Consider the following 17,738-nt stretch of genomic DNA (forward strand, 5'->3'; position numbering starts at 1 on the left):
CCTGAATTCTAATTGTATGATGCCAACTATGTTGAAAAAACAAGGAAGCTCTGCCTCTGGCCCATGAGAACTCTCTTGTCATCCAGTGTTTTTTTTGGTAAACCAGGAAGGGAGACCACAACACATTGCTGCCCACGTTCAGCTAGCTACAAGTTGAGAATATCAGTAGTCACAACACAACACGACCGATGTCCCATGTGTTCGGCTGGGTGAACGTGGCCAACAATGTACTATGGTTAGCGGATCCAAACTCATACAAGCCTAGGGTAGCTTTCCCTTGGCAAGAAAATAAAACATCCTAATAGTATATGATCGTAGGATTGTTGATCATCGGGAACAACTTTTCCATTGACAACTCCTGCATCACCACCCCCATTTACCAAAATTGAACGGGCCTGAGAACTTTGTTAAATAATACTTACATTACATTATCATTGAGCAGAGCCGGACCACAAAGGTCTAATAACATCCAAACCTCTTTAGCCGCATTCATCATAGTTAGAGATGGTAATTTTATGGGAATTTTCGAGTATCCAATCCGCTTTGATCCTAATAAAACTCATTTATCAAAATTCTATAGAGTTTGGGACGGGTATGGGTTTTGACTTTAGGGTATCCGGTATCTGATATTCGGAATGTATAAATATAAACTTATTATATATCATGCATAAATTTATAAATTTTAAGTACTAAGATAATCATTTTATTTATATAAATTTTTTGGGATTTAAATCATCATTTGATGTAAATTTGGATTTGATATATTGTTTATTTCATTTAGTTATAAAATACTAATTTTAAATATTATTTTTTTATTTTATCTGAAATTGTTAACCATATATGCATTGATTATTTCGATGAATACAAAAAGGTAAGATGGTTTAATGACTTAAAGTAGTATTAAGAGATTTGACGCTATCATTAATCGATCTAGATTCAAGTCATATTATAAGTTTTAAGAAACATTTTTTTTTTAATAGAAAGCGTTTGATCAAGAGATTTAACGGGTGCGACGGGTCAGAATGGATTTAAGACGAGACGGATTTGAAAAATTGAGAGGAAAAATTAAATGGAACTCAGTCATTGTACTTACCTAACGTACCTACTACGTCCGGACCGGCAATTTACGCGGATACAGAGTGTAGAGTCCCGTAGACTTAACATCTTCCTATTAAAACAAGGCTTGTTTACCCTTTTTTTCAACTTGTATATGAACAGTCTCATATAGCTTTAAGGACTCATCCAACAAAAGTATGACAAACCGTTTTCGGCACAATTCCCATTCAGAACGGCCAACACGTAGTCTTATCTAGTTATCTGCTTGGCTTCCCATTTTGGAACTTGTGCCACAATAATCCAAGGATCTAATCGTTTGGGACTGTTCTGGACTTCTGGTTGCCTTTGACTCCAAAGCCGGCGGCACAGGCGCAAGGATCAAAGCATTTAATTATCTTCTTTTGGCTCGGCGAAACGCGTTTCTGACTTTCTTTTCCTTTTGGCTGGCCGCTGACCTGGTCTCATGGTCTCTATGGCGCGTCGCTCATTCAACTCCAACCCTAAGAACCGACGCAATTGTAGTATTACCCAGTTGGTAAGTTCTGATTTTCTGAACTAATTGGTGCAGAGTGTAGACAAATAGGACCCAGATAAATCTTCTTGGTACTTGTTAGTTACTCTGTCAGTTATTTCTGTTCGAAAGGGAAGTGCAAATATTGGTGGGAAGACGGAGCCAAAGTTAACATGCTAATTGCCATCCCTCGACATCAGGAACTCTACAAACTAAATCTGAACCAGTTTGTGCTGTCTGTATTGGAGAAATGCAATCATCTCAACCATCTCAAGCAGCTCCAAGCCTTCCTCCTCACGCTTGGCCACGGCCAGACTCAGTTCTTTGCGTTCAAGCTTGTTCGCTTTTGTATTCTCTCACTCTCCAACCTCGCTTATGCTCGCTTCATCTTTGACCATCTTAAAGCACCCAATGTCTATCTATACGCTGCCATGATCACTGCGTATGCATCCCAACCTGATCACAGATCGGCGCTTCTTTTATATCGGGATATGATCCGTCGAGGACGCTCTCAACCCAATCATTTCGTCTACCCATTAGTCTTAAAGTGTTGTTCCGAGGTATCTGAAACTCATGGGGTTAAAGCTGTTCATACCCACATTTTAAAATCGGGTTTTGGAGGACACCCAGTTGTGCAAACTGCTCTGGTCGATTCGTACTCGAGGGCCGGTTCGGATATAGGAATTGCTCGCCAATTGTTTGATGAAATTGTTGATAGGAACGTTGTGTCTTGGACAGCGATGATTTCGGGGTATACACGGCTTGGACAAATGGGGAATGCTATCCTGCTTTTTGAAGAGATGCCTGAAAGAGATGTTCCATCTTGGAATGCTGTCATTGCCGGATGCACGCAGAATGGTCTATTCACAGAGTCGATCTCATTATTCAGAAGAATGATAGAAGAATCTGAGAAGCCAAATCAGGTCACAGTCGTCTGTGCACTCTCAGCCTGTGGTCACCTTGGCATGCTTCATGTTGGTAGATTGATCCATGGTTATGTATATAGGAATGGCCTCGGTCCCAATTCGTTTATTGCAAATGCTCTTGTAGATATGTATGGAAAATGTGGTAACTTGAGGGAAGCAAAAAGGGCTTTCGACAAGGCATCAGAGAGAGGCTTGACCTTATGGAATTCCATGATCAATTGCCTTGCACTGCATGGGCAAAGTGAGAGTGCAATTAGTGTCTTTGAGGAGATGAGGGAGTTTGGAGGTGTAGTGAGGCCAGATGGGGTTACCTTTGTTGGTTTGTTGAATGCTTGTACCCATGCAGGATTGGTTGAGCAAGGTTGTAGGTATTTCAAGTTGATGACTCAAGAGTATGAGATTGAACCTCAAATTGAGCACTATGGGTGTGCGATAGACCTACTTGGTCGAGCTGGTTGTTTTGAAGAAGTCATGAAAGTCATAAGAAGTATGAAGATTGAACCTGACGAGGTTGTTTGGGGTTCTTTGCTTAATGGTTGTAGGATTCATGGGCATATGGAATTGGCAGAATTTGCTGTCCGGAGACTGCTCGAAATTGATCCAAATAATGCGAGTTATGGTGTAATGTTAGCCAATATATATGGTGGGCTAGGAAATTGGGAAGAGGCGAGGAAAGTGAGGAAGATATTAAAAGAACAAGGATTAACAAAAACTCCTGGGTGCAGCTGGATTGAGATTGATAGCCAAGTCCATCAATTTTACTCTGCAGATAAGTCGCACCTTCAAACAGAGGAGATATACAAGATTTTGCAGCTTCTTCTTGGCTTTCATTAGCCAAAATCTGCTGGGCCCTTCTTGGGCCTTTAGTATATGAAGCTCAAGCTTACAACACAATAATGGATGGAGGCAAATTAATGATGAATTTTGCTAAATTATGCAGAACTGGATGAGCATGCTGCTAATGATGAATTTTGTTAAATTATGCAAAATTAGATGAACATGATGCTAAAAGATGATTGACTGATCAGGATTTCTCCAAAGTGTGAACTGGTTCTTACTTGACCATTACAAATTGATTCTCATCTAGATTTAGATTTGGATTGACCCCCCATCTTGTGTAGCACCTCCTTGTTTTATAAAAAAAAAAAAGATTTGGATTGACCCAACTGTCAATTGATTCTCAGGTAACTATTCTCGTATTATTCTCTGAATGGGCTGAGATAGGTTCATACTGTGAATTTGATTCTTTGCAATTCAACATCAGTTCGGCACAGATTGAGAATTTGTTCTAGGTGAGTTCAAAACCAATCCAACCGAATCATTTGGAAGACAGATTCGATTGGTTAATTAGAAGGCAATGAAGATATCTATCCATTCAATGTATCTACCATATCTTGTTTTTCGTCTCTAAAAAGGATGGCTATTTAAAGCTTTAGCATAAAAAGGAATTGTCTTTTTCACTTTTTCATTGTCTGGGTGCATACTGAGTATGCTATCAAATGAATCAACCAAGTTGTTCCATTTTGAAACTTAGATCAATAATAGACCCAAACCAAGCCAATTGGGAAACAATAACAATCAATGAAGCAAGAACTTGGGGAGATCACACAGAGAGGACAAATAAAAAGAAAGAGTCGCATTATCTTACAGAATTATAAAAAGCCACCCCCAATTACAAAGCTTCAAAACATGTATCAAACTCCCTTCTTTTTCACCACAATAAAATCATCTTAAAAAAACCCTGAGAATTGAAAAGAACAAAATATAACCGTTTTGTTTTTTATCACTTGACTTCACAGTTCAAACCATAACCAGACGGATAATATACAATACCTCAGAGGATAGACACCTTACCAGCCCTCAGAACAGAAGAAGAAGAAGAAGAAAGAACATGAAGAAAAAAAGGAGAACCTACAACTACTACTATCAGTGTGATCACAGCTGATGATCACACAGCTTGTGATGGACTTCGATTAGCAGCGGGAGTGCCATTAGCTGGTTCTATTCTTCTCATCATTAAACCTCCCTGCTTCTGCGACTGATCATCTTCATCATGGTATACATATGCAAAGCCACCGTGCCGGGTTATATCAATTCCGGCCATCTCATCCTCAGCCGATATCCTCAGCAAATTCATCTTATTTAACACATAAAACAGAGGACCCATGGTGGCACTCACCCACCCAACAATCGTCAAAATCTGGATAATTTGAGCAGCTAAGAGCTTTCCACCTCCTCCCATGAACAGCCCATATGGCCTCCATGTGGCCTGGTATACCTCCTGCACATATATGTCCCTTGCAAACAAGCCCGTGAATATAAGACCCCAAGTTCCACAGCCACCATGCAATTGCGCAGCCTCCAGTGGGTCATCATATTTGAACTTCTCAGCAAGCTTGTTGCATCCAATCAAGACCCAGGACGCGACGAAACCGCAGACGATAGCAGCCCATGGCTCAACCACTGAGCAGCCGGAGGTGATTGCCGCGAACCCACCAAGCAACCCATTGCACACATCGGTAACGTTCCAGTGTCCTGAAATCAACCTTTTCCCGAACAGAGTGGTCAGCGCAGCCGTGCAACCGGCCAAGGTCGTGGTCACTGCAGTCCGGCCGACGGCACTCCACTGTCCGTAGTAGTTCCCGGAGTTATACGCCTTCATGATGGTTAAAAACGAACCCGGGTTAAACCCGTACCAGCCGAACCACAGTAAGAAGGTACCCAATACGACCAAGGATGCGCTGTGACCACGCAAAGCTACAGATCGACCGGCATGATCAAACCGGCCAATTCTAGGCTCCTCAATGAGAGCCCCCCAAAGTCCAGCTATACCTCCGACCAAGTGAACTACACCTGATCCGGCGAAGTCTATGGCTCCGGATCCGAACAACAAGTTATCGTTATTGAAGGCACTGGCCCAACCGTCAGCCGACCAGAACCAGTGAGACACAACCGGGTACACGAAACCCGTCAAGAAGGCCGAATAAATGAGGTAAGCGACGAACTGGGTTCTCTCCGCTATAGAGCCGCTGGTGATCCCGGCAGTAGCGATGGCAAAAGCCCATTGATACAGGAAGTTACTGTAATCGAACAGCTCTGACGGGAACGCCTTCATGCCGAAGAAGTGACGGCCGATGAAGCCGTTGGAAGGAGAACCGAAGGCAAAGGCGAACCCGAAGAGATAGTAAAACAGACCCCCAGCGGCCGCGTCGAGCACGTTGGTGAGCATTATGTTCATGGTGCTCTTGGCTCGAACGGAGCCGGCGCAGAGCATGGCGAAGCCCAGTTGCATAGCGAAGACGAGGTAGGCCGAGAAGAGCAGGTAAGTGTTGTCGATGGCATGAGCAGCGTCCGTGAAACTATTCTGCACGGCACTGAACTGGCTGCAGATGTAATCGGCGGCGGCGGTGGCGTTAGCGGTGCCATTTAAGAGTGGGACGAGATCGGAGGCCAAACAGGCCATGGCCGGACGTCTAGAGAGAGAGAGAGAAAAAACGCAGAAGAAAATAGGTATTGAGTCCTGCGACTTTAGAGAAATTTTGGTCCTTCGGGAACCGTTTTTATATAGAGACCGAGAGAGATACGCTCCAAGCCAAACGAGAGTATCTGACTCGTGTTTTGACTTCGTTTAGGTACGTAACGTGATTATCGGATGCTTTTAGGGGTAATTTAGGGAATTTGATTGATATTTTAACTAAACATGAGTTTTGGTTCCGAAATTCTTTCGCTGTTTTCCCGGGGCTCAGGATTTCACAATTTAAGAAGACGTTTTTTTTTTTATTTTTTATTTTATTAAATCTTTTGCTTAGTGTGGTTATTATTGGGTGTTGATAAGGGCTATTTTGTCTGGTGGCAAAGTCTACGCAATGGTGATGGTATTGGGGTGATGAGCATGTGGGCCCCACATAGGGATGGGGACAGATGGGTCATGGGTGTACAGCCGACAGCGGGTATATCAATGGGTCGGGTTCAGTAAGAATTCGAGTTGGTTGAGCCCAACCCGAACCGGACCTTACTGAACTAAATCCAACCCGTCCCACATATAAGTACAAATATACTCGAATTAGCCTGCATACATGAACACATTTCAATGCTGCAACTTCAACGTATCGGTTTAGCGGGTCTACTTCAACCTGAACCCCGACTCAAACCCGACATGTTAGGTCAGTGCAGGTTTACCACCAAGTCCGGATCACCGGCCAATAAAACATGTTTCAACCCTCTCTATTCGTTCTGTTGTCAGAAAATATCAACTCTTTACCCCTATCTTTAACAGTGGGCCCCACCTTTTGCTGCTGGACTGTTACACACTTACATCCGGTGAATCCATATATAGGGGTGGTTGATACAGTGATACTCACGTGGGTAAACAAGTTAGTTAGCTCTGGCCTCTCGCTCGCTGCAAATTGTAGTTAGGTGTCCAATTCGGTTCCGGGTTTAGAGTTGTGCTCGGGTTGGCCGTTTTTTTTTCTCAAATGTTTTTATTTATTATACCTTAAAAATTTTTCAATTCCAATTTAAAAATTGTTGATATTCATGTATGCCTAGATAAATACATACATAGATATATAAATAAATAAAAAATAAGAACATACATACATATATATTAATGAATGCTTAATTGTACATATACATGCATCCCACATGTATGCAAATATATAATAAGTATTTATATATATGAATTAATATTTACATAATATTTATACATATAAATATAAAGCTAAATCAGGTTCGAGCTGGATAGGATTGGCCACGGCCTCAACCCTAACCCAATCTGAAATTAAGTGGTTCATATTATTTAACCCGAACCCTAACCTGAATTTTAACTTGACTTTTTTATTGTCCCGATTAACCCAACCCAAGTTGCAGCCCGAATTCTAGCATGTCCAATGCTATTTCTTGTGTTCTGTTCTATTTTTTTTTTCGGCACCGTGCATGAAAAGTATTACCTTTTATGTATTTACTTTTTGTTATTTCACAAGAATTAGCAAAAGTATTATTATTTATTTACCTTTTCTGTATTTAAAAGGGATATATTTTGCCAGGTGGCAAAGGTTTTTAGCTAAAAAAAGAGATAACTACCAAACACCAAGATTCGTTTTAGGTGGTAACCTAAGCGAAAGCTATCACATGAGAGATTCAAGGGGGGCCGGGTAATTTGAGATTCCTTTTTGGAGGCTGAAAGGGTTTTCACATGCCTTACCTAAGTCAGTCTATTGACATGTGCCGAGTTTGACCCGGTTGTGGTGTGTCCAAAACGTGAAAACGACAAAAGATCCACAATCTCATACTAGGGTTCATCCAGAGATTCAGAAGGATTCTAATTCTGTTCTTTTAAGGGGAAAAAGGTAGACATATGAACAAGGATTCTAATTTAGGCAGAATTTTAAATGACCAGTGACTAACCTCTTCCTCTAACTTTAGAATCTCTGCCAAAGGAGGAATTGAGAGTTTCCAAATCCCATATTTCTGGAATTTTGGGTTAGGGGCCTTTGGAGAAGGAAAGGGGGGGGGGGGGGGGGGGGGGGGGGAGAATTTCATTTCTGCCCTCGAATTCCATCTATCCAAACACGGTTTTAGATTTGTCAACAGCCCCCAAAGCCCATTGTAACAAAGATTTATAATTAAGAATCCCCAAGTTCGGGCAGACGTTTTTCCATGAAGAATGGTAATTACATTGCGTCAAGAAATCTCTCTCTCTCTCTCTGCGTAATTACACCTCTTCTTAATTATCAACTTAATAAAAAAAAAACTTTAAAATAAACTGTTGAATCAAGGATTGATGATCACTTGATCAAGACAAACTTCATCCATGATCTCATACATCTAAGTGGCAACTATGAACAGTCGAGGCGATGACATCGATCACTCCTAAGACTATTGTTTTTTACCAAACACAGTTAATAATTTTTAGTTGATATAAATCAAATGACATTTATCAATTATATAATTGTAGATTAAAACTTCATTACGATTTTGTTGGTCTACAAAAGAAAATAAATAAATGAAACTGGTTTACAGATTGTGCTAAGCATGCTTGGTGATGGTTTTGAAAATCACACTTAATTTGGTATCCAAATATAACCATCAGCAACCTAATTGCTTACTTAATCTTTAAATTAATCTCACCATTTTAATTTCATAAAATCTTGAATTACATTACTCCGGCAACACCGATGACGACAATGGCGATAATTTTTATATTGGGGTCTTTGTCATCTAGTCATTTGATAATAATAAAAAAAAAAAAAACCCTTTTCAATGTGTTTAATGGACTAGCTTATTACAAATGATCATTTGTTTAAGAGTAATGATCTAATTATTATTTTCTTTTGGGTGGATAAAACATAATTGACCTGCAAAACATTTGAATAATTTGACTTTTCCACATTATTTTCTATAAAATAAACATACTTAATTATTTATATTAGTGGCTGTTGGCACCTGTTTGTGTATAAAGCTTAAATCATGATTCATGAAGAATGAAAAAGTAAAAGACAAAATTGAAAAGGACCTATGAGAGCTTGGTTTCATGGCTGCTTCCTTCTGAACTACAGACCAAAGTTTGAAAGAGATCATCTGACAGTACTTTTTAACCACATGAAATTTCTGTGGTGGTGGTGGTAGATAAGGAGTATTCTATACCTTAAATAACTTAATCACTGTACACTTAGCAATTAGTGGGTACATAGAAGGTAGGGCTTATTTGGTCCTAGTGTTGAACCAAAAAAATGAATCTTTATGGAATTGAAATTCCACCATTTGGATGATTCACCAAGTGGGCCTTTCTTAAATGACTGTTTGGAAGCATTTATAAGGAAGTTGTCATTCAATTTTCAGTGCTGACATTTGATATGAAAGCTGCTGTTTTTTTTCCCCACTGTAATTTGGTGCACCCACAATGAACACAGAACAGTGTCAAGTGTCAGCATTAGATAATCTTCATTTTGTCCTTAGATCATCATCTCCTGTGCTATGTTAGCTCAAACAGTCTCTTACATAATTCCCTTGCAAAAATAATACATATATTGAAGGCCATTCTTGTGGTCCAGCAACAAGTAATTTAGGTTCAGCTCATTGTTTAACCATATAATATTAGTAATGGTAGAATCAAACATTCCATGATGTAGAGAAATCATGCCTACACTGAATCACTGATCATTTCAAGAATCAGATTAGCCCAAGGCAACCACAGTATTTGAAGATTGAGCTAAGCCCATAAAAATATCATATTTGTTTAAGACATAGTATAATAGATCTGATCATCAAAACCTAGCTCCATTGACTGGTAAATTTCATATTTTGATTTAGCCTGTCAAATCTCAACCTGAGGCCTGAGCTGGGCTTCCATCATAGACCTAGGAACTGGGCCAAATTCGAACCAGATAAAGTCCAACACATTAGGCTCTAAAAGAGATTCAGTTGGACTAAAAATTTGAACTAAATTCTTTTACTATTGTTGTGACAATTCAATAATTTTAGGGTTATGCTTGGCTACCATCTTATAATTATATTATTATAAAATAATGAAACAGAATAAACCCTACAACGACCTATTACAACCTACAGCTACAAGTTCTGTTCTCATCACATTTGAATAGTTTAAACCCTTAACTTTAATAATATTATGAATTAAACAAATCTACCATTAGCTCTAATCTCACTATTTTAAATTTAATCTCTATGTGATCTTCTTTTTAATCTGGAATGGAATCAACCGTGGATACTCGACCCTGTGGACTTCTTACATGTCAGAATCAATTTTGTCAGCTCCCATATTCAGATAAATATTTTATATATATAGGGAATCTTCTACTAGTATGTCTACATTTAAGTATAAATTTAGTAATTAGTACACATCTAACAAGAATGATACAGTATTAATGGCTTGTATCTTATTGAAATGGCAAACAGGTTTGGAGAACCAAGTCATTGGATCATGAATTATATACATTTACTTCTGGAGTTATATATCTATTTATTTTTTAAATGTTTTTTTTTTTGTGGGTCTACAAAATAACCATGATGCCGTGGGCTGGTCCATATGCTGGTGCCAATATCAGAACTTACCCATGGTTCAAAGTATCGATACACGCGATACACAAAAATTGTATATTGTGCGATTCGAAGGGGTGATACTCATAATTTTAAAAAAGTCAGGTTTCAAGATCCTAAATTCGGTTATTTGCCGTTTTAGTGAATTGAAAAATGAATATGTTGCGATATTTTGAACCTTAAAAGACATACTTGACCCGGATACAATTGGACATGGCTTCCATACAAATGGGTCATTTGCAATTTGAAGCTTGTTGCCAAAGAAGTCCACAGACAAAGGGTTGTATGCAAGTCACTGAAATGGTACTTTGGGTCAGAGTGATTGATTACTTAAATACTCCTTGTCTTTAATAAGTTGGTTTACATCTCAGTTGAGATTCTCAAAATAAAAACAACATTGAGAGAATCCTTCATAGTAGATTCATTTTACAGTTTAAATCTCAAAACATTTGCTTCTTGAGAAAGGCTGTTATATTGTTTTGAATATGATAAGTTGTCAAGTTTACTTGCAATTGAAACTATCCATGGATGAGTACAAATGTTTCAAATGTATGTTTTTTCTCGAATTGATCCACCGCAGCATGATCGACCGGTGATGTAGGATGAAAGGGTTTAATCCATGGTTTTGAAAACTGGATCAGACTTGACGGTCAGAGTAATTGACCCGGGAACCCATGGTTTTCAAAACCGAACCGGTCAGGGGTTCGGTTATTGGTTTGAACGGTCTGATTGTTCGACTCGAACAGTCGGCCCATTCTGACAAAAAAATAAAATTTTAAAAAAATTGAAAAACGGCCAAAACCGTCTGAACAGTTAACCGACCGGTTCAGCAGTTTGTTGACCAAAACCAACGGTTTTGGGGGAAAACCGAACCGGTCAGATGACCGATTCCCGGTTTTTCTGGTCTCACCGTCCGGTCCGGTCAGGTTTTGAAAATTATGCAGGAACCAATCATAAATCCGGGTCTGGATTTGGACCCCAAACATCTGACCCAGGTTTGGACCGGACGATCGGTCCATTTCACCTAAAAATCAATGGCCAAAATGATTTTATTTCCAGTCCGGTTTTTAAAATCATGGTTTAAAACTTTTTTTTGGGGGGGGTTGATTTCAGGCAAAATTTGATGTTCGATTCTTCTGTAGAATCCAAATTAAGGAATATAAAGAGTAGTAGAGACACTTTCAGATTTCAGTTTCCTAGTATAGAATTCAAATTTGGGCTTCATTAAATTGGATTTCAACTGCTAACAACATGGCTTCTCAATCAATTTGCAGCAATTCTGACTTGCATATATCCATACTTCTTTTTTTTTTTTTTTTTTTTTTTTTTTCAGTCCAAAAAAAATCTCAGTGATGGTAGCCTTCAGGAAAGTCAGAAGGATGACGTCCATTGTTAAAAGAATCAACCCTCAACCAAGCAAGTTTTTTCTTTTTCTTTTTCTTTTTCTTTTTCTTTTTTTTTTCCTGAACTTCAAAATAAATGCTTATTTAATACAAAATTTCACTATCATTTAATGGCCAATTTTAAGATAAAATATCTCTTTACCAAAAAAAGTTAAGATAAAATATTTTTAATCTAATCTGCCTGTTTTATTTGCCCCTAGATTTGGGGTCTGGGAGGGCTAGACTGGATACGGTTTTAACTAGATCAGATCGGATGGTTGAACCAGAAAAATTGGAAACCAGTCAGCTGATCGATTCTGTTTCACTCCAAAACTGTCTTTTGGCAAAAAAACCATTGATTTGACTTGCAAACTGCTTACCCAGGCACTAGAACCATTGAACCGATGACCCAGACAACAGTTTTTTACCACGGGCCATCCACTCTCGGATTTGAACGTACACTCTCATACTTGTCAGCCCGAAATTTTATCATTACAGCAAGTAATGAACATATAAGAAATTTCAAAGCATAAAATAGGGGTGAATCATAGGTTTGCCATCCTTTAGGTTTAATTACAAGTAACCTGTATTTAACTATTTTTTTAATAAATTCTTGTATTGGTATCAACTAACATCAGTACGTATAGCGTAAACAAATACAGAGGACAGCTAATGAGCGAATTGTTTGTAAATTTGAAATACAGAAACCAAAACCTAGATTTGATGTAGATGTACTACTGCTACATGGGTCCAAGGCTGAACTGTTCACTATACTAAGCACAAGAAAGGAATTCTTTTTACAGTGTAGGCAGGCCTTCCTTGCAAATTAAATCAAGTAAAAAAAACTTGGTTAAGAAAAGCTAACAGTCTTACTGCTGAATCAACCCTAACTTGTAAGAAAAGAAACACTACGCCTTAAGAAGATAACAAAAGTTTTCATCGTAAAAGAGGCAAAAATATATTTTTAATGCTTTAGCATGAGAAATTTTCCATCCATTTCATTTTTACATGGAAACAAATGGAGTTAAAAAAAAAATGGTAAGAAAATTTACCATGTCTTTTGTTACTGATTTTCGAAACAATGGCTTGTAGTAAGTAGTAATTCTGATTTGGAGTAGGGGTGTTAATGGATCAGATTTGGGTTGGACTCTGGCCAAAATAAAATCAATTTGGATGGATTGGACGGACCAATAAGACATATTGGATTGGACTTGGTCCGTCCATAATGAATTTATATTGGGTTGAACCAATATCTGATCCATTAATAGAAGATAATAATACAGATGTCAATGGATCAGGTTTAAGTTGAAACCTATCTAAATTAACATGAATTTGAACGGATTGGACGGTCCATACATTGAATTGGACCGGTCCAAAATGGTCCAAAATGGTCCAAAATATTCATTGGAATGGATTGGACCAGGTCGATTTGTAATGGACTCGCATTGCATTGGATCGGATCGGACCAAGTCCAGTCCAATTGACACCCTTAATTTGGAGCACTTCACATTTCTAAATTTTAACCCAATAATGTTTATCTTCTCCCAATATGGGTTGATAGGGGGAACCGAGGTTTGGGTCAACCAACTACAGTACCCATTTTAATATTCACCTGCTTAAAGCTCTCTCTCTCTCTCAGGAAGTCGTTATTAAGCGTTGAGAAGAACTTTCCAATCCCATGCCATGATAGAGATGATATCAGCATTCTTGTAATTTTTTCCCTGGAATATTTTCTATACGTCTCCCATTTTCCGCATTTTGTGAAAATTTTAGGAACCGTTGGGTTAGTAGGTTTTAATTAGGTTCTGTCTAAAGAACTTGAATGGAAGAATAAAAGCTTGTTACAACATTAAAATAAGCTATAACTTTCAGTATTTAATTTCAGAGTATCCTATCACATGATGTATTAGTGCAAAAATCGCCACCATTGTGACTCGTCCCTTCACACTTTGCTACATACGCAAGCCATATCAGCATCAATTAGTCTGTTTTACTTTTTTTGTTTGATAGAAAATTAATCTGTTTTACTTTGTAATTGTATATTATATCTTTACCATTTAATTGAAAAGCATGACTTAACCAGACTCTCTTACTAACCCAAGGTGTGTATGTTGGATAGAAAGTTCAGTTACCAGTTTAACTGCCGGTTTGATCCTTCAGACCCATAAGAACCGTCAAATAACCGGAACCCAGAAAGCTCAGCAGGTCACTGCTTCACTGGTTCAGCAGCAGGTCCGGTTCGAGTCTCACATGTCTTAGGGGTGCCCTTCTTATGACAAAACCTTGGATTCAAGGGATCAATAAGAAGTGGTAATGGACAACCAAGGATTCTCAGCTTGATTGGTAGGGCAGGGGTCCAAAATATTGGACCCAGTAATAATGAAGCACACTATTCAGGTCCATAGTAAAAACCCAATCGAGAAGGTTTTGGTCTGAATCTGCTAAAGCGTAGCTGATGGATAAACAAGTACATGAGCCTTGATACTTAAAATGATACCTATTGGGTTCACATGGACCGGGCTCAAATCTGAACCGTTGAAACCCCTATTTAATATGATACCCACTGGGTTTGGGTGCATGGGGACCAAGAAGCAATACAAAGACAGAAATGCAGTAGTTATTGTTTATGGGTAACCCAAGGCCAAGAGGGAAGCTCAATATATCACTGAATTGAATAATTCCAAGCAAACAATTTCTGAGAGTCTCAAGGCAACATTTTCAAACTTAGGACAAGTCCCAAACCTCGGCAGCCCTCTGGACTCCATCCTCTGTGTGCGTGCGTGAGGTGTGTGGATATGTGTTGACTGCAGAGTATTCAAGTCTGAATTGAGAATCTCCAACTTGTATCCAGCACGCAGTGATTAAAATAAGATGATGTTTTAAAAGCACAACCCACGGAAAGATTCTTACAGACATGTTGCACTCGAACAAAGAAAATAAGAAAATGAGATTCTGTCCACCAACCACTAGCTGGAGAGGGGCTTGGAAATTGGAATTTGGAACCCTATGGTATATATATTAAAATTTGAATATTTTGACGGTGCAGAGGAAAAATGGTGGGTCCCACTAACGTGGCTTGACGTAAGTGCAACGCAAGTACAAGCTTTGCTCCATTTAAAATGATGAAAGCAGTGATGGAATATACTCAAGGGTCTTCAGAGTTCAGACCTTGCAAAGATGACATGGTGGAATCCAATTAAAAATTTGGAAATTAACAGAATTGATGACGCCCTGAAGCTCTACAGCCATGAATTTACTCAACCAGTATAAAAGAAATGGGGGATGAGGTTGCTATTGGGGCTGGGAGGCCAATTAGGAAGCAATAGCGTGGATGTATCAGCAGAGTTTGAATTGGAAAAAAGAATGGAGCTCTGGACCTGATTGAATCTGGGCTTATTGATAGGGTTTCCAGAGAGGTTCCGTACGTATGTAATGAAAACTACAATCATGGTATCATCAGCTGTCCAATAGAGAGCTGGGTGGGAACTGGGAGTCTGGGAACTAGGTACGGATGCCAATCCAAAGTCAAACCCAAGCTCCGATTGAATCAAAGTATCAAACTGCAACCCTTTGAATCTAATAATCCAACCCCAAATCATCTCCCATCCCATCTGAAAAGATACTGCATTTTCGGCTTTGAAGGTATAATTGAAATTTGAAAATGAGATCAATTCCCAAAGTCAAAGACGCTATCATCCTGAGCAAAACATGTCTCACTCTGACCAATATAAAAAAAAAAAACAAAGCATTACGTAATCCACCGTAGATGTATCTCTGGGCATGTCTCCTTGAGAATTCAAAGATCCCAGAAGTAAACCAAATATGTTCAGATTCAGAGTTGCATATGGGGGCAGCAAATGACGATGTCAGAAGCAGAACCAAGCTATTAATCTATGCAATTCAAAGTAAATAAATGCTGCTCAACTATTCCCAGCTCGGCCTCTTGGGCGAGTTGCGGTTGCTTCCTTTTGTTGTCAAATCGGTGATGTTTGCTTGGAAAGTCATAGGAGAGCCCTGAACTATAACAACAAGAAACATTCATCAACAATTGATCCAGGAGCTAAAAAATATGGAACACTTACGAAACAAGAAAGCTCAGTCTGCACTGAAAGTGACAGCATTCGTCATCATTGGCCTTCATACAGACGGCTCCTACATGAACTTGGTGATTCTTCATTACGATTAATACACAAATCGCCTCACAATAGTTGATCTGAACCCATATTCTGTCAATTTGTCAATTATCTATTGCTATAGATATATAAGCATTTATTACAGAATAATGCACTGATCAAAAAAAAAACAAAGTTAAAAAGTCATATACAAGTTCTCAACGCAGTAGCAGCTTTTCCATTTTCCTCCTTTTGGTAGGCCAACTGGCCAAGGTAATACTAATAGTTGGACAATAGATTTATCAACTACCATTTAGATGCCGCTGTATTAATCAAAGTAAGTTTATCATCTCTCCAACCAAAGGCGCATTAATTTAGTAAACATGGTTCACGTCATTGCTAAATCTTGATACCCGTGAAAATATGGTCATGGTGGCCAGGCGTGAGATATAAGCTCATCTTTTCAAACCATGCTCTCTCTGCTGTTTCTGTAGTCTCATGATGGAGGAGCCCACTTCCCAGATCTGAATTCCTTGTAGAAGTTTGAGCCTTTTGAGACTACATAAAATACTGTTGACATAATAGAGAAATGCAAGAGAATAAACAAATTGCCCCTAATGGCAGCATATATAGTCTCTGATGAGTAACATAGTGGCAAGTAGGTAGTTTAGCAAGAGGAACACACACCAGGGATTCCAGGGATAACAACATCTGGTTGCCTCAGAACACTGTGCAGTGTTTTCTTCTCATCTACTTTGATCCATTTATGGCCTTTACCTGAGTAATGATAAATAAAAGCCAATATGCATAAGATCCTTTTATCATGTAGGAAGTACGGATTGGAATAGTCGGCATGATAGTTAATATCCAGAATCAGACAAAAATGTCATTAAAGTTTCCCATGTACCAATGTCTGGAAAACCTGTCCTGATTCCTGACATTGAACTGCTGGGAACCGGTGATTCAGGTTTAGCAGTTAAACAATCTAGTTTAATGATATGGCCAGTGACTTCAGATTACATCATAAGCTCATTAATGAAATACAAAAGAAAATAAGGAAAAACATCTTTACTATAAAATGGGGATACTTGGCTTCACATCCAGATCACCATGTGAAAAATCTAATTCATATACTTTCTTCTCTCCTCATACACTATACTATTTCTTCATTTCTCTTCCACGTGCCATTCAACTAGTTTGAATAAAATGCAGAAATAAAAAGGAGAAAGTTTAATTAGATAAATAGGCTTCTTTTCCAGATGAACTTCCATATTCCAGACATGTAGAGGAATGATGTGGCCGGTCCATCATAAGAAACACCCAGTGGACGTGATTGGTTCCCCAGTCATCATCAATCCTATACCTAAAGATTTATTGGGGCTTTCCTTTAGAGATATTAAATATTGAATGTTTTAATTTTGTTGACTCAAAACATGTCCAAGGAAAGGCATAGCTTGAATTTGTGCAGGAGATTTTTGGCTGGAAGTTGTCCCATAGACAGAATGAGGGGTGGAACAAGTGAAACCCTTTGGATGCTCCACTTGTACACAGGATTTCTGGGTTGTCTACAGACTTCATTTCCAAACAACACCACTAACATATGTGTACCCAGATAAGACATAAAATAAAAAACAAACATCATTATTTAACAAAATATCATCTGTATTAAATCCAGCTAATACTACATTAGATATAG

General features: G+C 38.7%; 3 protein-coding genes across 4 annotated transcripts in view; 1 reads left to right on the top strand and 2 right to left on the bottom strand.

Annotated features, from left to right (window-relative positions):
• Positions 1–1,179: 1,179 nt before the first annotated feature.
• Positions 1,180–6,021, top strand: LOC104602725 (pentatricopeptide repeat-containing protein At1g33350). Its single transcript, XM_010266505.3, has 2 exons — positions 1,180–1,591; positions 1,700–6,021. The coding sequence occupies exon 2, from the start codon at positions 1,741–1,743 to the stop codon at positions 3,325–3,327; it is 1,587 nt and encodes a 528-aa protein (XP_010264807.1). The 5' UTR covers positions 1,180–1,591; positions 1,700–1,740; the 3' UTR covers positions 3,328–6,021.
• Positions 4,115–6,039, bottom strand: LOC104602726 (ammonium transporter 1 member 1-like). Its single transcript, XM_010266507.3, has one exon. The coding sequence runs from the start codon at positions 5,954–5,956 to the stop codon at positions 4,442–4,444; it is 1,515 nt and encodes a 504-aa protein (XP_010264809.1). The 5' UTR covers positions 5,957–6,039; the 3' UTR covers positions 4,115–4,441.
• Positions 6,040–16,092: 10,053 nt separating this feature from the next.
• TPR2 (Tetratricopeptide repeat (TPR)-like superfamily protein) overlaps positions 16,093–17,738 on the bottom strand; it is a 33,619-nt gene continuing 31,973 nt past the window's right edge. For both annotated transcript variants that reach the window (XM_088894803.1, XM_088894802.1), the window contains 2 exons: positions 16,730–16,819; positions 16,093–16,612 (listed from right to left, as the gene is read on the bottom strand). In XM_088894803.1, the coding sequence (XP_088750929.1) occupies positions 16,539–16,612; positions 16,730–16,819 (164 nt within the window). In that variant the 3' untranslated portion in view covers positions 16,093–16,538. The remainder of the gene's footprint in view (positions 16,613–16,729; positions 16,820–17,738) is intronic.

The sequence above is a fragment of the Nelumbo nucifera genome, chromosome 1, assembly GCF_055504915.1.
Source record: "Nelumbo nucifera cultivar China Antique chromosome 1, China Antique-T2T, whole genome shotgun sequence".
Lineage (NCBI taxonomy): Eukaryota > Viridiplantae > Streptophyta > Magnoliopsida > Proteales > Nelumbonaceae > Nelumbo > Nelumbo nucifera.

Coding starts and splice junctions, on each gene's coding strand:
- LOC104602725 (XM_010266505.3), top strand. CDS start 1,741: ATGCTAATTGCCATCCCTCGACATCAGGAACTCTACAAACTAAATCTG.
- LOC104602726 (XM_010266507.3), bottom strand. CDS start 5,956: ATGGCCTGTTTGGCCTCCGATCTCGTCCCACTCTTAAATGGCACCGCT.